General features: G+C 39.4%; 1 protein-coding gene across 8 annotated transcripts in view; it reads right to left on the bottom strand.

Moving 5' to 3' along the window:
* CEP41 (centrosomal protein 41) overlaps nt 1-23255 on the bottom strand; it is a 42121-nt gene that overhangs the window by 15731 nt on the left and 3135 nt on the right. For 2 of the 8 annotated variants that reach the window (XM_063668463.1, XM_054497303.2), the window contains exons 2-3: nt 13111-13174; nt 2102-2149 (exon numbers count right to left, since the gene is read on the bottom strand). In XM_063668463.1, coding sequence (XP_063524533.1) covers nt 2102-2149; nt 13111-13174 — 112 coding nt within the window. The other 6 variants (XM_063668461.1, XM_063668462.1, XM_063668460.1 and 3 more) reach the window with 6 other exon arrangements.

The following is a 23255-nucleotide window of genomic DNA, read 5'->3' on the forward strand; positions in this document are numbered from 1 at the left end:
CCTTGCAAGAGCGAACAGAGCTTTAAGAATGGAGCTTCTGCTATGTGTCTTCTCCCAAACTCTGTGTTGAAGACAATCCTAGTTTCAGATATGTTATCAAGGTGTGCTTCTCCAGTAAGTCTAGGTTCTAAGTCTGTCTCTCTCGAGTTACTGGAAGGACAGAGACCTGACTATCTAGGATGTTTCACACTGGGTCCAACTAGTGTCATCTAACCACCAGAAACCAAGAATGGGCTTTGTAAATTGTCAATAGACATAGAGTGTCTATTTTCCCCAGGTAGAGTTGAAAGAATATTCAGATTACAAAGGATTTCTGCATTTTCAGAGTTCTGCTGAAATGCATTATTAGCAAAGGGAAGTTGGGTTCACAGTGGAAGACAAATCAAAGGAAGTAACAGAACAAGGTTTGTGGTTTCACAGAAAGAAATGGTATCTAAGGTAATCTGAGTAAAGTGATGGGTCTAGGGTATCATGAAACAAGGGAATATTCTCCTCCCTTTCAACCCCAAATAATACTTACAAAAGAAAATGGGGAAAGAGAAGGAAATATCTTCTAAGATGTAGATGCCAAACCAGAATCTAAAGCAATTCTGTTAGGGAATCAGCACAAAATGTGTGAAATGGGGTAACAGGAATCTCCTGCTCTACTAAAAGGAAGCCCTCCACTCCTACAGAGGGAAAGTGAAGCAAGCATTTTTCAAGGCTCTGTTCCAAGGGTATTTCTTCTGGGAGATCACCTCCACGTAAGGTTTAGATACTAAAGAAACCACATCGTACTTTGAAGAAATGTTTTAAGTGAGGTTCTGGCAACCTGGGCAGAATGGGACATTTTTATGGCACAAATTTCTAGTGAGGACATGTGAACTCACACTCAGCTGCAAATGGATGAGAGGTGACAGAGACGACAAACCCAAAAAGAAGCAGGCCAGCTGGATTCTGCCTGCCTTGGATGAGTTAAGGATGGCAACAATGAAGTGTAGGTGAGTAAATGCGATCTTTCTCCAGAGTTTAAAAGTATATATTTTATGGAGATATTTAAAATACATATACTTATGTAATACAAAATGTTTAGGAAGAAAAGAGAATGATACTGTGGCATTACATATTTTTAAGAAGTTTGTAGCATTAGCCCTTATAGCTGAACATGGCAAATGAAAACACAGCATAAAGCAGCTCCTGAGTCCACATCTATTGGTTGGGGTTTCCCAATATTGCAGCAATTCAAATGGAACTTTGATTTCAAATAAAAGGTCTGCTGTGTAAAAGAAGAAAATGTTCTGATGTATTCTGGATGTGCAATTTTCTCTTCCAAGAAGATGTACATTACCAGAGCCAAGTCTTGAACTATGATCAATCAGAGTACCTCTTTACCACCATTAACTAAATATCCCCTAGCACTGGGTTCTCTTATTCAAGATACGAGCAAATCCATCTTAGAAAATAGATGTTTCTACTTCTTCCTTAATTCTGGCCTTGAAGTATACACTTTACATCAGTTTTGGATGCAGACTGAAAAATTATGATTTTGTGCAAGGGCAATGCACTCAATGACTGGTAACATATCTTTGCAGATTAGTTTTTTAAAAGGATGTAGATGGAATATGATTTTTAATTAAAAGAAAACAGACGGCAATGAATTGATAATGCATAACACTAAGTTCTCACGTCCCTGTCTTCCATGAATACTCTCATTTATACAGACAAGAATGTTCTGAAGGAAGATATTATTACCCCTATCTCAAATAGAGACAAAATAAGACAGAAAAGATGAAATATCTTGAAGAAGGGCATGAAGACTGCAGTACAATGACACTAGAAGCTTAACCAGAGCTCATTCCACCAGCTCTGACTCCGCAGGCCAACAATAATGTCTCCTATGGGATGGAAATAGGGCAGAATTTAGGCCTACAGGCCACGATCTGAGGAGCAGCCCAGTACAGCACCCAGGATCTCCCACAGCCCTTGAGGCACCTGCCAGGCTTATCGGACCATCCATAGCTCTCTGTGCCTGTCAGCTGTGAAACACAACTGTTAGTTAAGAACCAACTTATAGAACAACTACAGACTTCCATTTTCCCAAACCATCAAGAGTGTTACTTACTTTTCTTAATCTCTTCGAGCTTCTCAGTATATTTAGTCATACTGTTACCTAAAAAGAAAATAAGGGTTTTAGATATACTTTAAATGGAAGCAAATGGGTACCACTGCAGAAACAGAATGGAGGAAAAGTATGCCCTAAGCTTTCCTATCCTGTTCTTAGGGGATTCTGGACAGCAGCAAACAGGCCACACACAGTAAAATCTTTTGGATAATACAGCGTTATTAAAAGTTGCAGAGCCGAGGGAAATGTTTCAGTAGAATGTGTTTAAGCTGGGATGCATACCCCCAAAACATTGAAAAGTTCCAGGAGATACAGATGGTCATTTTCTATCAATTTGTTTTTCGAGTCTAGGCTTTCCTCCTCCTTTTATCTCCCCTGCCCCCGCTGACGATCTTTTTGTGGGGAAGATATACAGAAGAGGAGCAAAAAGGAGGCAGTGTTCTTTGAGTGTCTAAAATGTGCCTTTGTGGTTACCCAAGCAACTCTCTCCTCTCGGCTTTGTCTTCACAGTTTCCTTCTCTTTCCTGAACTTACTCTTCTACTGTTCATGCTCACGTTGCAGTCTGAACTAGACTACACAGTCTACACACTAGTATTCACCATAGATTTGATGTGCTGAGAAATAACAGCAGATTCTCGAAACTGCGGAGAGGCCCCAGCCCTCATGTTTTATAGTATGTTTCTATAATACTAGGTACTGGCCAAGGTGGTTTGGAGGTTTTCAGACTTAAAAAACTCAGCCAGGAAACTTCTGGTTTCCAACTCAATTCTAGCTGTCAAGCCAGGGGCTATGATATTTTACTGGGTATGCTTCAATTTGATTCAATTCAACGCAGGAAGCTCTTTCTGTCACCTAAAAGGTATGGCAAAAGGAAAACATTCAAAATAATTTCTCATTTCTAAAACTGTGCTCCTAACTTTTTAAGTCTGGAGAGGATCTAGTCAGATGCAGCCCCTTCTAGTCAGATGCAGCCCCAACATCAGATAAAAGAAATGCTTTCAATTAATAGTAGCATGAACTGACATTTTCAAGGACTATTCTGAACTTTTCTTCATGTTTGGGTCAGAGGCAGAAAAAGAAAATCCTTGCTCTGAAACCCAAAATACATTTTCAAAAAAACAACTTATTTCATTGGCTATTATTAAATCTTTACCATGAATTCATCACGGAATAAAAATCCACCATTGTTTTCTTTTCTTTTTTTCTTTTTTTTTGGTCTTAAGACATACACTGTCTGTATCCAGGACCAGAAAGGAGGATTCAGAGTAGGCCTGGACCTGGAAGTTCCAAGAGAAATGAAGGCAGTCAGGGCTGCTGGGAAGGCCTAAGCCTTCTCAAGAGAGACACTGAATACCTCTTAGAAGAGGCCCAAATATCACCAAGATTAGAACCAAATACAGTCTTTCCTAGGTTCTTCAGACTGCAATTGACCTGAGATGTGACCAGATCTTCAGAGCAGAAGCCACGATTTCTTCCTGGACACACATCTCTCCTGCCCACTGCAACTCTGAATTCAGGCGTGGACTTGCCTGGTCAACACAATGGAGGAAGAAGACGGCAAATCAGTATGCTGTTCAGCTTCCCAAGTCTCATTCTTAAAATATTTTACCCAGTAGCTTTAGGTTATATGTCCCTGAGTCACCCACAGTTGAGTGTTATTGACGTGGCAGGTAGTTTCTTTTGGCGAGGGAAGCTTTAGGCAATCTAGTCAGAAAATGAGGGATAAAAAGCAACACCTGATTTGTCTGGTGGCATGGCAAGTTAGTAACTAAGCCAGGATTCGCATTTCCAACCTCCTGAAAAACACGTCTTTTTTTTGTTGTGTTGTAAAAAAACACAATTAATCATGAGGTAAATTTGTAGGAAATGCTACTTCCTTAATAGTGAGAGGTGAGGATCATCTTGTGTTGTAAATTCCCTGAAGAATGGAAAACACTAGCCAACCTTATTTATCCAGTCTTTATTATTGAAACACTGCATTTCCAAACCACAACCTTATTTATCCAGTCTTTATTATTGAAACACTGCATTTCCAAACCACAGTGGTTTCTACTAACAAAGTGTCTACACTTCACTTCTCCATTATTTACAAACATTTCAGGTTAATTACACTTTAACACTTTATCTTGTATCAGCTGACCCTCACCACAATGCAGGAAGGTAGGCCATCATGCCCACTATTTGTTTTCCCCCTAAAGGAGAAGGCTGAGAAACAAAAGTTTTTTGCAATTATACAAATATTTGGGGAAATTCAGAACAAATCTGAGAGGACTACTGATGAGTTCTTTTCACTATAGACATTCACTGTATCCAAGAATGGGGAAAAAAGGAGAATGGAGGATTTCTTCCTTGCTTTAATTGGACAAATCAGATAGCAGGATGGCTGACACAAAAATATCCCTAAAAATGGTTTGAGAAAGTATGAAAAGTAGCATTTTTATCCCACTTTGTAAACTGCTTATATCTTAACTACGCAGCCTATCTTACTGTATCTAATTGCATCTGAAAATAGTTTCTGACTACCTTTTAAAAAGATTGGAAATGAATCCATTTCATAATTCACTTATTTATAAACATGGCTTTGTTTCATACAAAAGAAGCCTAAAAAACTATCCAAGAACCAATTTAAAAAAAAAAAATTGAAATTACACATTACTGCCAGATACATTTTCCTAGATAAGACTTTTTGATCAAAAAGAAAAAAAAAAAGTCAGTGGCTCCCCATTGCTTCCTAACTAAAGCTGAAACTCCTTGCTCTAGCACTGGACACCAACTCACTACCTCTTAATGCTGCCTTAATTACTTAACTTGACAAACTCTTAGTCTTCCATTCTCTAACGTATCACCTTGCCACATACTCTTAATAGCTAACTGAGGGAAGTGACCTTTCCCTCCTCTGAGCCTCTATAGCACTCGGCTTACAACTCACAAGGCATTTATCACTGTATTGTCTTACCTACCTTACTAGACAGAAAGCCAAGAACTATTTATGGGCATGTACACACATACACACACACACGCACGCACACACACACACATATGCACAATCTTTATCCCTTCCATTGTCTAGCATAGGAGACACTCAAAAATACTTGCTGAATGATGGTCAGGTGCACTGGATCATGCCTGTAATCCCAGCACGTTGGGAGGCTGAGGAGGCAAGATTGCTTGAGTCCAGGAGTTCCGGACCAGCCTGGGCAATATAGTGAGACCTCGTCTCTACAAAACACACACATACACACAAACTAGCCAGGCATGGTGGCACATCCCTGTAGTCCCAGCTACTTGAGAGGCTGAGGTAGGAGGATCCCCTGAGCCCAGGAAGGGGAGGTTGCAGTGAGCAAGAATGTGCCACTGCACTACAATGAGGATGACAGAGTGAGACTCTATCTCAAAAAAAAAAAAAAAAAAAAAGGCCAGGTGTGATAGCTCACACCTGTAATCCCAGCACTTTGGGAGACTGAGGTGGAAGGATTGCTCAAGGCCAGGAGTTCAAGACCACCCTGGCCAACACAGTGAGAGCCCACCTCTACAATAAATAAATAAATAAATAAATAGGCCTGGCACGGTGGCTCACGCCTGTAATCCCAGCACTTTGGGAGGCTGAGGCGGGAGGATCACGAGGTCAGGAGTTCAAGACCAGCCTGACCAACATAGTAAAACCCCGTCTCTACTAAAAATATAAAAATTAGCCAGGCATGGTGGTGCGCACCTGTAGTCCCAGCTACTCAGGAGGCTGAGGCAGAAGAATCGCTTGAACCTGGGAGGCACAGGTTGCAGTGAACCGAGATCATGCCACTGCACTCCAGCTTGGGCAACAGAGCGAGACTTCGTCTCAATAAATAAATAAATAAATAAATAAATAAAAAGGAAAAATATACATTTGCTGAATGAAATTTACTATGGAGATCTACTGAAAAATCCTTATAATGAGTTATTTTATAATGCAAATATTTCCCAATTTGGTTTGAGTTTCTGCACACCTGATTTTCTTTAAACTATGTACAACTTGACTTATATACAGTATGTTATGTGCTACATATATGACTCATATTGCTTCACGACTTAAGCAACCTAGAAATGTATAAGGTAGAATTTAGCTTCTACTTTGTTTACTTACAACTAAAGTTGTGATAAAAGATATATAACAAAACTTTACAATTAGAATCAAGAGGAAGAAACAACCCGACTATAGCAACAGTGCAGTGCAAAGACAGAGTGCAACTGATTCAGTGAATGAGTCATTCATTAGATTTTTTCCATTGTTTTCCTATAATTTAATAACATTATTTATACTGAGCCAATAAGAAAAGCAAGTGATTTTGTGCAGCAGTAATCTAAAGTAGATGAGATTTATAAGGCACGAACTCAGTTGCTAAGAGACAACTCCATGGCTTTATTTTTCTTCAATATTTCCCTCCTCTATGGAGAAGTTCTCTTGGCTCGGAAGAGCAGAAAGCATGAAAAGAGGCACAGTGGTCCTTTGTTAACCTCAATAAGTGATATGTGTGTATAGTGCTTTCTGGTTTATAAAAGCCTTTCACATATATTTCTTCCTTTGATGGAAGAAACAGAATTAAACAACAAATAAAAATGAAGAGTACCTAGTCTATAATGAGTTTGATGCTTACAGTCAAGGCTATTAGCAAATATTCAGGAAAAGTAAAGCCTAAAGAAGAAAAGAGGGAATGAATAGTTTGTCTAGAGATAATAAAAGGAAGGTGAATTTTTAAAAAGACAAAAATAAGGCTAGAAAAGACTGAGTGGAGAAAGCCTACAGAATTTCAGAAAGCTAAAGAAATTAGAAATTAAATTGAATATAGATAGAAATGAGAGGACAATGCAGCCAATGAAAGACTGTGGGGACTAATAAAGGGAGAGCCCTGTGGTTTGGAAAGTGTCCCTTAATCAGCCTGCAGTGCTGCAAAACAGAAACCCAGAGAGGGTGCTTGAGAATATACAAGAACCCTGCGGTGGTGACTGAACAAAACGCAGCCAGGGATTTCATCAGAAGCATAATCCATTCATGGCACAGTCTGGCAGTGCTGGGGAGCTGGTAAGATACACACAGGCACCTATGGAACAAAAGAAATATTTGAAGTTCAAAATAATTCTGAGATTTCTAGCCATGGCTGCACTCAGTGTTTGAGTTCATATGAGAAGCAGAGCCAGAGGTATAAAAACAAAAAATAATCTTTACCCAGGAGGAAGATAGCAGTCTTTGAAGAACTCAGTAGAACGTGATTTGAGTGAAGACAGGAGATATCACGAAATTCTTGATTTCTTGTGATTACTCTGAATTGCTTGCTGTTTGGTAAGAAAAGATGAAAGACCCATCTATTCAGCCTAAAAATGAGAAATGCTCACTCATTCCTGTGCCTATTTCCAATGCTCTGACTGCAGAGCTTAAAAACAAACCACAGGTAGAAACTCTGTACTCTTACTTGGGCTATAAGGTCCCTTTTCTGTTTTCTTAACTCCTCACCCTTTTCACCTCATGATAAAATGTGGATACAATGCTGGGTTTGGGTTGATCCAGGCCCTGTTGGCTAAAGGGCTGCAGGGATCTGTACTTTGGCACATAATGTACCTTGGCACATGGCTGCTGCACACCATGTAGAAAACTTTTTCTGAATACACAGGGAGGTAAGTCACAAAAATGCACAGAAATATAAGCATTAAAATAAAAGTCTCTCCTCTAAATTGACTTTAGAATAATTTCTAAATTTGAAACAACAAAAAAAATCGAACACTAGAATAAGATTTCTCTCCCACACTGACTTTAAAATACTGTGAGTTTTAAGCAATGAAACACACTTTGGCCCTTCCAAAAGCTTTACAAACTAGTTTGGGAGACTTCTGCTTCCAGAAAGATGAGGTAGATGTACTTAGCTACTCCTCCAGCTAAGAAAAAGAAAACCCTCGACAATCCACAGAATGGGAGAAAATATTTGCAAATCATATTTCTGACAAGACACTAGTATCCAGAATATATAAAACAACTCTTTTTTTATTTTTAGTTTTTGGAGATGGAGTCTCGCTCTGTCGCCCAGGCTGGAGTGCAGTGGCGCAATCTTGGCTCACTGCAACCCCCGCCTCCTGGGTTCAAGCGATTCTCCTGCCTCGGCTTCCCGAGTAGCTGGGACTACAGGTGCACGCTGCCACGTCTGGCTAATTTTTTTGTATTTTAGTAGAGACAGGATTTCACCGTGTTGCCCAGGCTAGTCTCGAACTCCTGAGCTAAGGCAATCCACCCGCCTCGGCCTCCCAAAGTGCTGGGATTACAGGTGTGAGCCACTGTGCCTGGCCAAAAGAACTCTTATAACTCAACAAATAAGAAGAAAAATAACCCAACATAAATACAGGCAAATGATTTGAACAGACATTTCTCCATAGGAGATATACAAATGCCAAAAGGCACATAAAAAGGTGCTCAAACATTATCAGTCATTAGGAACATGCAAATCAAAGCCATAATAATATACCACTTCATGCCCACAAAGATGGTAATCAAAACGATGAACAATAACAAGCACTGGTGATGATGTGGAGAAAACAGAGCCCTCCTACATTGCTGCTGGGAATGTGAAGTGGTGTGGCTGCTGTGGAAAACAGTTTGGCAGTTCCTCAAAAAATTAGACATAGAGTTATCATATGAAAAGCAATTCAAGTCCTAGGTATATGCCCAAGAGAATTAAAAACACATGTTTACACATAAATTTGTACACTGATGTTCTTAGCAGCACTATGTCCAGTAAGTGTAAACAACCCAAATGTCCATCAACTGATGAGTGGGTGAACAAAATGTGGAATAGCTATACAACAGAAGATTATTTGGCAATAAAAAGGAATGAAGAACTGACACATACTACAACATAGATGAATCTTGAAAACATTTCACTAAGTGAAAGAAGCCAGACATAAAAGGCTACATACTGTATGACTGCATCTACATGAAATGTTCAGAATAGCCAAATCCATAGATAGAGAAAGTAGATTAGTGGTTACTCAACATAGTAAATATGTCAATTCTCCTCATGTTGACAAACAGGCTTAATGCAACTCCTATCAAAATCACAGCATTTAAGAAGTAAATATAAATATGATTATTCTAAAATTTATATGGAAAGGCAAGGGAATTAAAATAGCTAAAATAACTGTATAAAGAAAAAGGCTGGGCACTGTAGCTCATGCCTGTAATTTCAGCACTTTGGGAGGCTGAGGCAGGTGGATCACTTGAGGTCAGGCGTTCATGACCAGCCTGGCCAACATGGTAGAACCTCATCTCTACCAAAAAATACAAAAATATTAGCTGGGCATGGTGGCGCCCGCCTGTGGTCCCAGCTACTTGGGAGGCTGAGGTGGGAGAATTGCTTGAGCCCGGGAAGTGGAGGTTACAGTGGGCCGAGATCACACCACTGCACTCCAGCCTGGACTACAGAGTAAGACCCTGTCTCAAAAAAAAAAAAAAAAAAGAAAGTGGCCATAGTCAGTCTCACCAATTTTAAGTATCCAATTTACTATACAGCTATAGTAATCAATATTATGGTATTGGCAGAAGGCAGACACATGGGTCATGTGATCAGAATACAGAACCCAGAAACAGACCCACATAAATATGCCCAACTGATTTTTGACAAGGGTGAACACGAAATTAAATGGAGAAAAGGTAACCTTTTTAACAAATGGCACCAGACCAATTGAATATCCGTAAGCAAAAACTTAGTCTTGATGTGAGTCACATCTCTTATATAAAAATTACCTCAAAGTTTATCATGAACTTATATAAAAAACTTTTAGAAAAAAAATCATGGTAGAAAAAAAAATCGTTGGGATCGAGGCCAGGCAAAGACTTTTTAGACTAGACAACAAAATCATGATCCATAAAAGGAAAAGCTGATAAAATGAACCTCATCAAAATTAAAAACTTTTGTTCTTCCGAAGACCCTGTTAGGAGGATGAAAAGACAAGTTATGAACTAGGAAAAAATATTTGCAAACCATATATCTGACAAAGGACCAGTAGCTAGAATGTATAAGGAGCTCTCAAAATTCAACAGTAAAAAAGCAAACAAACTAATTAGGACATAGGCAAAAGATATGAACAGGTATTTCACCAAGGAAGGTACACAGAAAACAAACAAGCATGTGAAAAGATGTTCACCATTACCATGGGAAAATGCAAATTAAAACTGCAATGGGCTGGGCACGGTGGCTCATGCCTGTAATCCCAGCCAAGGCAGGTGGATCACTTGAGGCAGGAGTTTGAGACAAGCCTAGCCAACATGACAAAACCCCATCTCTACTAAAAATACAAAAATTAGCCAGGCATGGTGGTGCGTACCTATAATTCCAGCTACTTGCAAGGCTAAGGCAGGAGAATCGCTTGGACCCAGGAGGCAGAGGTTGCAGCAAGCCAAGATCATGCCACTGCACTCCAGCCTGGGTGATGGGGTAAGACTCTGTCTCAAAAAACAAAACAAACCAAAACAAAACTGCAATGATATATGCCACCACACAGCTATCAGAATGGCCAAAATAAAAGCTGGTGACAACACCAAATGCTGACAAGGATGTGGAGAAAATGAATCATTCATCCATTGCTGGTGGGAATGTAAAATGGTACAATCACTTTAAAAAACAGCTTGGCATTTTCTTTAAAAACTACATGGGCAACTACATTGTGACCAGCAGTTGTACTCCTGAGCACTTATCCCAGAGAAATGAAGATTTAGGTTCAAACAAAAATACGTGCATAAGTGTTTATAGCACTTTTACTTTAATAGCCAAAAAGTGAAAACAACCCCGATGTCCTTCAACAGGTGAATGGTTAAACTTGGTACATTCATATCACGGAATACCAGCCATTAATAAAATGGAACAAATTACTGATACATGCAACAACCTGGATGAATATCCAGAAAATTATGCTAAGTGAAAAAGCCAATCCAAAAGGTTGCATACTGTATGATTCCATTTATACAGCATTTGTGAAATGACAAAATTACAGCAATGTAGAACAGACTGGTGATTGCAGGGGCTAAGAAAGGGGTGGGAGTAGAAAGTGGATGTGGCTATAAAAAGGCAACATAAGGAATCCGTGTGGTGATGGAAATGTTCTGTATCTTCACTGCATGTATCAAATGTCAATATCACAGTTGTGATAGTGCATTATAGTTTTGCAAAATGTTACCTCTATGGGAAACTGGGTAAAGCGTACATGGAATCTCTCTGCATTATTGTCTACAAAATATATATGTATCTAAAATTATGTTAAAATTAAAAGTTTAACAAAAAAGCCAGTTTAAAAATCTCAGGATATAAAAGGACATATGTATTTAATATGTATTATAAAAAGCAGATATACTTTTATCTCAATATCAAAAAAATGAAATTAATCTTAGGCACCATTATTGAGTCAAATTTTGGTTATGAATTGAGAAATTAAAGAGGAAGAAGGGAGCTGTCCTTCACAAATCCCAGTTTAATTTCCAGGAGGAAAAAAAAAAAACAAACTATGAAGGCATAGACAAATCTATATATTTGAAATAAACCTCAACTCTTAAAGTTTTAATTATAAGAAAGTATACAGATTCCAAAAGAAATTCCTTCCTTTATAGTAGTCTGTAAAATAATATCTAGCCTCCTCAGAAAAAATACAGCATTTTAAATCTAGGTGCTTACCTCACAGAATCACTTACTTCAGAAGGGTGGATCACAGTTGCAATTAGGGGTTAGATGGGTAGAGATGAAAGAGCTGAGGGTTTTTGTGGCAGAAGAAACAAGGCTTGGGGGAAATACAGGAACAGTACGGCCTAAGAAACAGTACACCAGACTTGGCACCAGATCTCCAATATTGACTTCCTCATCCTGTATATAATCCTAGTTCTCTCTCCTTTATTGAACTCGGAATAAATCACAAAATCCCCGTGCCACAATTTCCTCTTCTAAGACAGAGATAATATTTTCACCTGCCCATCAAGCAGGATTTTGCAAGGATAAATATCTGTACGGCATGGAAATGTCTGAATGAAGGGTACCAAGAAATAGCATCTGCAAATGAGGTGAATTTAAAACACTGAATTTAAGTCTATTTTATATGAAGAAACATGCATAATGGAAGATAATGATTTTTTGAAGGAGACTGGAGAAAGAGAAACAAAATAAGCAAAATGATTTAAACAAAGTCAACATTGTCATTTACTTTTCTCAATTGTCTTGAGGTTACTGGTGGGAAATTCGGTATTGCTAAAGGCATACAGTACCCCAATCCACTAGCGAAACCATTTTAATCGCATGAATTTACCACAGCAGGCTTTAAAAGGTTGAAAAAAACACAAAAACAAACAACCAAAACCTCACAAGACTGAAAATCCACTAGGGTCTGGGCAGCAGTCTTTACCACAACACTGAAAAATGGTAACAGCGTGGAAATAAGAAGTTCATTTTACCTGCACTGCAGCACTAATTAAATTCTGACTGGTATTTCGGTTACTCATGCAAGTCTGTCTGCCTCCACTTGAATCTAAACTCTTTAACTAAAAAAAACACAATTCATACTCAGCTTTACATCTCTCATGGTCCATAACTTGCCATATGGTCAGCACTTTGCAAACACTGCATTGAACAAATATGCATGTGTCTAATCCATTACTGCCAGTTTAAAGGAATATACTTAAGGTATTCCAAAATGGAGGCTGATCTCCTGATATTTATTTAGCTTCAGCCCTGAAACTTACTGAACAATAGTTTTGATTTCTGGAATTTCATTTTCTCAGTTTATATTATTTCTTATGTGGTAAGGAATAATAAGCTAAATTATGTAAATATAAATTTTTACTGATAATCTGAAAAACATCTTTTAAGGATAAATCCTGAACCCAGAAAAACATCAGGCAAAACAGTGAGAAACTTTTAGCTGTGATTTATACCAGATATGTGGGGTTGCTTTCTGTCAATAATTAGCTATTGGATTTTTTTTAAGTTCTAATTTTCTAATCTTTACTTACCAGTGTCCAGTCTTGATTTGACATGCTGGTATCTCGGGTTCTGTGGTATCCTTTTCATCAGATACTAAAAAATAAGGAAATTCACAATTAATTGGGTTAATGTAAGGATAAGGGTGGTAAAGTCAGGAGTCAGATACTTTAAAAATGGAAAAAAAATGCTAAAATTTCTTAGAAATTAAAGATGGGGCCGGGCATGGTGGCTCATGCCTGTAATCCTAGCACTTTAGGAGGCCGAGGTGGGCGGATCACCTAAGGTCAGGAGTTCGAGGTCAGCCTGACCAACATGGTGAAACCCCATCTCTACTAAAAATACAAAAATTAGCCAGGCATGGTGATGGGCGCCTGTAATCCCAGCTACTTGGGAGGCCGAGGCAGGAGAATCGCTTGAACCCGGGAGGCAGAGGCTCCAGTGAGGTGAGGTGAGATTATAACACTGCACTCCAGCCTGGGTGATAGAGACAGACTCTGACTCAAAAAAAAAACAACAAAAGATGAAATGAGCTCCAGAGGTCCAATTGTCTTTTCAATATAGGATTCTTTTCAATAGCATTTCCATAGCTAAATATATTTATCTTGTTTCTGTCAGAACACTTCCATATTTCATCAAACTCATCTCAGCACACTACATGATAAGAAAAAAAAAAAAAAAGCTGCCTAAAAAATTACTTCTTGGCCAGGCGCGGTGGCTCACACCTGTAATCCCAGCACTTTGGGAGGCCGAGGCAGGTGGATCACAAGGTCAGGAGATAGAGACCATTCTGGCCAACATGGTGAAACCCCTTCTCCACTAAAAATACAAAAATTAGCTGGGCATGGTGATGCGCACCTATACTCCCAGCTACTTGGGAGGCTGAGGCAGAAGAATCACTTGAACCCAGGAGGCGGAGGTTGCGGTGAGCCGAGATCGTGCCACTGCACTCCAGCCTGGTTGACAGAGCGAGACTCTGTCTCAAAAAAAAAATAATAATAAAATAAAAATAAATAAATAAAAATATTTCTTACATTGAGCCCAAATCAGTCTTTCTAATTTTCATTCAGTCCACTGTTGCAACCCACTGTAAGTCATCTGCCTCTGCCTCAAGAAATCTGTTAAGATGACCAAAGGCAGTTGTCCTGACCCTCTTCCATTTCACTTTCTTTATGATGGTTTCTAGGGCATTTCCTCTGGACACCCCTGAGATTTTATCCATCTCCCCTGCAGGGATCCAGCCCTAAGCACAGCGCTCTAGATGTGGGCAGGCCAGGCCCCAGGTGGGCAGGCTCCCGCTGCTCCCCAGAGTCTGTAGCTCCAGGGATGTCGACCATGGCATCTGCTCTCATGGCAGCTGAGGCTCACCTGGGGCTCAGCTCAAGTTTAGAGTCAGCAAAAATACATATGTCAGGTCTCCTTTGTGCTGCTGTCTGGTAGTTAACTCTTTGAATCCAAGCATAAGACATTAACCCACATTAAATTAGAGTGGTGATTGTGAAAGCCATTAAGTGAGGAGAAGCTAATGAATAAAGATATTATGAAATAGCACTTTCTTGCTCAGGCCTTTTTCTGGCCTGCAGGTATGAAAGTCCTTTCTTCAATAACAGGTAGCTGTGGAACATGAAATTACCGCAATGTCTTTCCGGCTTTATCTTCTGCCACCCTTCCTCATGTTCCCATGTTGAAGTTGCTGGGAATGTTTCTTTAATGCAGCACACTGATTCAGGTTGCCAGTCTTTGCATATGTCTGCCTAGAATGCCTTTCCTTCACTACTCCTTGGGCAAAATGTATTTCCTCTGTAAAGCTGTCCCCTACGGAACTAGGCACTTTCTTCTCCCTGGCTCCCAGAGTACTCACAGCCCGCTCCATTGTTTAAACCTCAATCTTCTTCCCTAGTCTAGGATTTCCCTGAAGGCAGGGACAATGACTTACCATATCTGTATTCGCCTAGGACCTAGTGCATGGTAAGTACATTTATTGATATTCAGTCAATAAGTGAATACCGAAAATGAAGATCGTATTACAGCAACTATCTGGTTCCTTAGAAGAGAACATTGGACCTATAAAAACTGCATCCTTTGCCTTTGAAAACAGTTAACTACAGCATACTCTGTCAGGAAGATTGCAAAATAAACATTTGCCTATAAAGTAATGGTTCAAATGACCCACAAAGCATACAAACAATATGGGATACTTTAGTGTCTTACAGAATATCTGTCGGCCAGAGTTTTGGATTTCAGGACCAGGGAGAATTTTTTAAAATTAGAGGCACCTTTTAATATTGCCAAGGACATAAAAAACAAAACCAAAGCAAAAGCCTCACAACAACTATCTGCTATTTTAGCATCTAAAAGGAAAAAAAAAATCCCAGAGTGGAAAGGGTCAGTCCTTCAGTGTCATTAAAAACCATTCAGGACATTGTGATTTTCACTTCACCCCAGGCAAGTCACATCTTTATCATCAACTCTTAGCATCGGTCCTCAGATTGTGTTTGGAACCACTGAGCTATTTTATCCTTAGAAGAAGGTCGGAAAGCTTGTTTCTCCAAATGATCAGTAACTTGTCTTATGAGAAAGTAACTATAATGCCAATTTCAATTCCTTCCCTAGAGAAAGACAGAGCAGATTCTTGAGTAAAAGAAGGAAAACATACAAAGACTGAAAAGCCAGACTTCAGTATAAATTCTCCAGAGACAGACAATATCATGGCAAAATGAAACAAACAAACAAACAAACAAAAAAACAGGGAAAGTATGTGCTTGGTAAATTGAGTCAAGTAACGCTAATACTACATTGCAGTTATCTTGGGCTAAGGGAGGATTTTTTTTCTGCACTCTGTATTTTTTTTTATCGTTTCTATACTCTATTTCCTGTTTTTACTTTTGTTTTGTTTTTCCCACTAGTTTCCTAGCAAAGTTTCTTTTAAAAATTCCAGGCTAGTCTCTGCTGAACCAAGGGGATTTGTCCATACCTAAGCCAAAATAGCTAAGAAGTGAGGGTGTCTCTGGGGACCAGGTGTGGTGGCAGCAGAATGATGAGGGGAGAGAGTGTGGACAGCTGCAGTGGCTGAGCCCTTCCCGCCCCCGCTTTTCCCTTACATAGACTAATGAGAAATCCATATGCTGCAGGAGAAAAAAATGTAGTTTCTTTTCTGTGTTCCCATTGCAGTCCAATTTCTTGCTCCTGACTTTCTAGTACCAACCGCAATGTAAAACTATTTGTGCTCCGCTGCAAGCCGAGCACCATAGATTTTATGGGACTGACATACTTTGTTTAATTTAAAAATCTTGCTTTGTAGGGTGACTGCTTTTTGACCTACTGACCAACTGGCTTTCTTTCAATTACATAAACAGGATGGAATGGTGCAAAGTGAAGAAGCTGAAAAAAGAAGCTGTTTTCAAGGAAGACTGTTCATTCCACAAAGACTTATTGAGCACCAACCATTCATTTGGTGGACGTTTACTGAGTGCCTACTAGGGGTAAGCCTCTGTGCTGAGGACAGAGAGGTGAAAAACACAGTCTTTGCCATCCAGCTTTCACTGACTGCTGGGAAGACAGACAAGTGGATAAACAGATGCCAGGCTGCATGAGGAACAAGGAAAGGGAAGGAGGGGGTGTGACAAAAGCACATCAGATTGGCACCTAATCCAGGTTAAAAGAGTCAAGAACTGTTTCTTGAAGGGTCACTTCTGAGCTGAATTCTGAGGGTTGAGGAGGTTAGTCAAGCTAAAGGAGTAGTGGGTGGGAGCTACGGGGTTTCTGGCGAGGGAAAAGCATGGCAAAAGAGTGGAGACTAGAGGGAGTACCAAGAGTTTTCAGCAATCTAACAGTAACTGGCCGGCCTGGAGCATAGCGGGAAATACGGGGACAAACGATGCTGGAGAGGCAGCAGGGGCAGATCACAAAGAGCCTTGCATACATGTTTAAAAAAACTTGGGTTTCATCCTGTAGATCAGTGGATCTCGAACGGTACCATTTTGCTCCTTGTACCCCCAGGACATTTGTCAATGTCTAGAGGCATTTTTAGTTGTCCCAACTGGGTGGTAGGAGGTGCTACTGGCATCTTAGTGGGTAGAGGCCAGGGGTGCTGCTAAATACCCTACAATTACAGGACAGCTCCACCACAAAGAATTAGCCAGCCCAAACACCAATAGTGCCTAGGTTGGTGAAGACGATGAGGGGTCACTGAGGAAGTTTGAAGGAGGAGTGACAAGATTATAGTTCTGTCTTAGAAAGGTGACCCTGGCAGCAATATGGAGAATATGAGTCAAGAAAGGAGGCATGAAAATCAGTTGAAAGGCTATCGTGCTAAGAGGATCTGTAGTCTTAAGGAAGTAAGGAAGTGGCAATAAAGATGAAGAGGAAGAGACCGTTTCAAGAAATCTTTAAAATGTTAAATCAATATAATTTAAAATTGACTCATGTAGTAACAGGACAGTGATACCATTCTCCAAAAAAGGGAGTTAAGGAGGAAGCACATATTAAAAACATAATATGGTCAGTTGGAGCATGCTGAGTATGAGATATCTGTGAGTTGTCCAAAATGGAACCATCGGCCGGGCACAGTGGCTTACACCTGTAATCCCATTAATTTGGGAGGCCGAGGTGGGAGGATCGCTTGAGCCTAGGAGTTCAAGACTAGCCTGGGCAACACAGGAAGACTTTGTTTCCACACACACACACACACACACACACACACACACACACACACACAAAATTAGCTGGGCATGGTGGCATGTGCCTGTGGTCCCAGCTGCTCGGGAGGCTGGGGTGGGAAGATCCCTTGAGCCCAGGTCAAGGCTGCAGTGAGCCATGTTCCTGCCATTGCAATCCAGCCTGTGTGACCGAATGACACTCTTGCTAAAAAAAAAACCCGAAAAACAAAATGGAAGTACCTAGTTGGCTATTTGCGTCTAGAAATCAGGAGAGAGACCTGGGCTAGAAAAAAACAAGATTTGGGAGTTGTCAGCATACAGGCAGCAGAGGAAGCCATGGAAATGAACAAAATCATCCTAGGGAGAGTGCAGACTGAAAAACCCCAACATTTAAGGTCAGGTGGAGGAGAGGCACCTTGGATGAAACTCAGAAGAGGCCATACAAAAGTGGGTCATGAAAATTAAATCAGGAAGAAGGGAGTGGCCAACGGTGAACAATGCTGTCAAGTCAGAGAACAAGAGGTCAAGTATGAACAAGTGAACAAGAATGCTGTTCAAGTAAGAGACCAAGAGAAAAGCGAATTTGAATTTAGCACACCAGGACATTGTTGACGGCCCTGGTGGAAGCAGCTATGGGAAACTGATGGGGCAGATGCAAAAAACAGCAGGTCAAGTATATGAGAGGCGAAGGAGGAAAGAGGACAGTAGCTGGATGATCTTTTCTTTTTCCCTTAAGAGAGTTGCTAAGGAATAATCTTTGTTGTTATTTTGTTTTGAAAAAAAAAGGAGAGATTTGAGGATGTATACAGGCTAATGGGCAAGATAAGAGAGGTTGAAAATGGTATGGAGAGAGTGGGAGAGGATGAGGTCCAGAGCCCAGACAGCAGGGTCAACTTTAGATCTATTTAAGATAAAGATATAAGATAGGTAGGTGATCAGAATGAAGTTCATCTGGAAGAGGCAGGAATTTGAGAAAGTTCATGTTTGTGGTATCATTACAGGCTCTTTGAAAACAACCAAAAATGTCAAAGACCCTTTGAGGGTTTACATAAAAGAAAATGTCCTCCCTGTCTACCCACCACACCCCAGCTATTTCACTTCTACATGACTTCCAAGACTCAGGGCAAACTTATCTTCTGGGAGGATTCCTCTGAAGGCCTTAGTCAAATGGAAATTTCTTCCTTGACTGAATATTCACAGTTCTTTGTACCACTCACACTTCTTACTCCTGCACTTGGGACGGGGCTCTATCTTGTAGATCTCTGTACCTACTACAAGACCCTCTACTAATGAGAGAGCAACAAGTACCTGCCAAATGAAGACCTGAGCAACATGTAGTGTGCATGCTGGTGCCACGTGGGCAGCACAGACATGGAGGGCTCTAGGGAGGAATGTCAAAGGAGATTGCTCATCCACTGGGGGTGATAAGAAAGACTTCATGGAAGAATAGACACTGGAGCTATGTTTTAAGGGTTGATCTTCTGTGGATAAAAAAGATGGGAAGGAGGAATGGAAAAAGTATTCCAAGTGGAGAAATTTTTAATAGCAAAGCCACTTTAAAAGCAAGTTTAAAGAACAAATTGTTCTATTTGCTGGAGATGATTTAACAACAATAAGAAACATGGTAATGCTGCTAACATTTATTGAGTACTTACTATATCATCAGGCACTAAGCATTTTACCTACATTATCTCATTCCCCACAACCACTGTAACCAATGTTACATATGCTATGTGAATTACATCTCAAAAAAGCTCTTACAGAAAAAAATGTAAAAAGTAAATACATTTAAAAAAATTGCTTTTTGCTCTACAAAAGACCCTGTTAAGAAGATGAAAAGATAAGCTACATACTGGGAGGAAATATTTGCAAAGCACATATCTGACAAAGGACTACTATCTCAAATATATAAAGAGCTCTCAAAACTCAACAGTAAAACTATTCATTGCATCAGTGTTTGTAACTGCAGGTAGTCAAAAACAACCTAAATGACCACCATGGGGAAATTGATAGATAAAATGTGGTCTAGTCACATGCTAGATTACTATACAATAGCTAAAGTAATAAACTGGACATATTTATCAACATAGATGGATCTGAAGCATAATTTGCATGATAAAAGCAAATTGTATACAAATAGCATAACACTATTTTTGTAAAATTTTTAAGCTCACAAAATAATGTCTGTTTTATATGAAAAATATGGCTGCTGAATTAGAAAGATATACATTAAATATATGGGAGCAGATGTCTATAGTCAAAGGAGAAGAGTGGGAATAAAAGCAATAAGAACCAAAATTGGCTATAACTGAAGTATATGGATAATCAAATCATATCAGTCCATTTGTACAACTGAGGTCTTATAGAACTAGAAAAACAAAAAAACAAATAAACAAACAAAACTGTGATACAACCACACCAAATACTTAGGTAAGAGTTAAAAGGAAATCATTACACTGAGGTATATTTTCTGACGTGGAAAGATCTCCAGGATATATTGTTAAGTGAAAAAAATCAAGTCAAAGAACTATATATACAATGTTATAACATTTATGTAAAACAAAACTACAAAATAAAACTCATATTTCTCTCCTTTCCCCTATCACACACATGTTCAAATGTATAAAGAAGGTTTTGGAAAAGATAACTATGAAAACATAGTAAGTAGTGATATAAGAAAATGTCCTGAATTATTCATTAAAAGTATAGAATTAAAAATAAAGGCAAACAGAAACTCCAGGAAAAAACAAAAAGCAGTAAGAAAGGAAATGTAGGATTACATTTTTTTGCAATAATATTTACAGTCATCACCAACAACACAAAAGGAAACAAAAAACTCAACAGTTAAGAAAAATAGAAAATAGGCAAAAGACACAAAGAGATATTTTACTGAAGAGGATATATGGATGACAGATAAGCACATGAAAAGATGTGCTTGGTATCCATTAGGGAAATGCAACTTAAAACCACAATGAGATGGCACTACACATCTATTATAACCATTAAAATAAAAAATATTGACAGTATTGAACATTGCCAAGAGTATGCAAAACCTGAATCTCTCATACACCGTTGGCAGGAATATAAAATGGTACAGCCTCTCTGGAAAAGTTTGGCAGTATCTAATAAAACTAAACATATGTTTACCATACAACCCAGCAATTGTACTCCTGGGCGTTTATCCCAGATAAATGAAAATTAACATCCACACAAAGAGTTATACCCAAATGTTATCTTTATTTGTAATAGCCCCAAACTGATGACAACCAAAATGTCTTATACTAGTTGAATGGTTAAAAAACTGCTGTACAGGCCAGGCACGGTAGCTCACGCTTGTAATCCCAGCACTTTGGGAGGCCAAGGCTGGTGGATCACAAGGTCAGGAGTTCAAGACCAGCCTGGCCAAGATGGTGAAACGTTGTCTCTACTAAACATACAAAAAATTGGCCGGGCGCAGTGGTAGGAAGTTGTAATCCCACCTACTGAGGAGGCTGAGGCGGGAGAATTGCTTGAACCCAGGCGGCAGAGAGTGCAGTGAGCCAAGATGGTGCCACTGCACTCCAGCCTGGGTGATAGAGTGAGACTCCATCTCAAAAAACAAAACAAAACAAAACAAAACAAAACAAACTGCTGTACATTCATACCACAGAATACTGATCAGGCACCAGAAAGAATGAACTACTGCTACATGCAACAACTTGTATGCGACTCAAGGACATTATCTTGAGTGAAAAAAAAATGCCAATCTCAAAAGGTCACATACTGTATGATTCCATTTATGTAACATTGTCAAAATGACAAAATTATGGAGATGGTTACCCAGGGTTAGGAGGATGAGAGGGGAGAAAGTAGGTGTGACCAGAAGAGTAGCTTGGAGGTATTTCTAGTGATGCAATAGTTATTTATCGTGATTGCAAATCTACATATGTGTAAATCTTGATTAAATCTATACAAGTGATAAAATGGCCTAGAACTCTACATACATTGTACAAATTTCAATTTTCTAGTTTGATATTGTACTGTACTCATGTAAAATATAATCATTGGGGGAAAATGGGTGAAGGATACATAGGACCTCTTTGTACTATTTTTTTTTTTGCAACTTCCTGTGAATCTATACTTATTTTGAAATAAAACGTTTTTTAAAAGTACAACAGAGCAAAAAACAGAGCTCTTAAAAATTAAAAACATGTGCTGGGCACAGTGGCTCACGCTGTAATCCCATAACTTTGGAAGGCCAAGGCAGGTGGATGGCTTGAGGTCAGGAGTTCAAGACCAGCCTGACGACCATGGTAAAACCCCGTCTCTACTAAAAATACAAAAAAATTAGCTGGGTGTGGTGGCGGGTGCCTGTAATCCCAGCTACTTGGGAAGCTGAGGCAGGAGAATCACTTGAACCTGGGAGGCGGAGGTTGTAGTGAGCCGAAATCGCAGCACTGCATTCCAACCTGGGCAACAGAGTGAGAGTTTATCTCAAAACAAACAAACAAAAAAATTAAAAACATGATGGCGGAAATTAAAAACTAAAATGAAGGATTGGAAGATAAAAATTAAATATCCCAAAGGGAGCAGAAAGACAAAGATGAGGGAAACAGGAGATAAAAGTTAGGAAAATCAGAGAACCAATCATATAGGTTATTTATATGAATACAGAATAATGAATTCAAGAAAAAGAGGATGGAGAAAGTAGGAGAGAGAAAATTAAGAAAATTTTCAGACTAAAAAGACATAAATTTCTGGTGCCTATCAAAATGAGTGAAAATAGAAATATCTTTGTAAAGTCACACTGGGGACAAAAAAAAAAAAAGGTTCCACAAGCTTCCTGAGAGGAAAATTCAGTCACGAAGCAACAGAATGGCTTTGGACTTCACAACAACAAAAGACACTAGACCACTAAGCAATGTTTTCCAAGATGCTGATGATGGCCAGGTGCGGTGGCTCACACCTGTAATCCTAGCACTTTGGGAGCCCAAGGCAGGATTGCTTGAGCCCAGGAGTTCAAGACCCTCTTGGGCAACAAAGGGAGACCCCATCTCTATAAAAAATACAAAAAAAATGAGCTGGGCACGATGACACACACCTGTGGTCCCAGCTACTCAGGAAGTGGGAGGATCATTTGAGCCCAGGAGGTCAAGGATATAGTGAGCCATGTTTGTACCACTGCACTCCAGCCTGGGTGACAGAGCAAGACTGTCTCAAAAAAAAAAAAAGAAAAGAAAAAAAAAGATGATGATTTTCAACCAATAATTCTATACTCAGCCAAACTCACTGGCAAATAAATGTTAAGGTAGAATAAGAACATTTTTAGACATGCCTGACATTTTAGACATAAATTTTTAAAACCATTTCTGATGAATTCTTTCTTAAGAAACTACTAGAAGTTGTGCTCTATTCAAACAAGAGAGTAAACTGGGCATCTTTGTCTCGGGCACAAACATAACCACACAGAACATCCCTGCTCCTCTTTCCCCACACTGCTAAAACTATTCCTCCTTTTCCTTCTCCCATATTCTTGATCT

This window comes from Pongo pygmaeus, chromosome 6, assembly GCF_028885625.2.
Source record: "Pongo pygmaeus isolate AG05252 chromosome 6, NHGRI_mPonPyg2-v2.0_pri, whole genome shotgun sequence".
In the NCBI taxonomy this organism is placed as follows: Eukaryota; Metazoa; Chordata; class Mammalia; order Primates; family Hominidae; genus Pongo; species Pongo pygmaeus.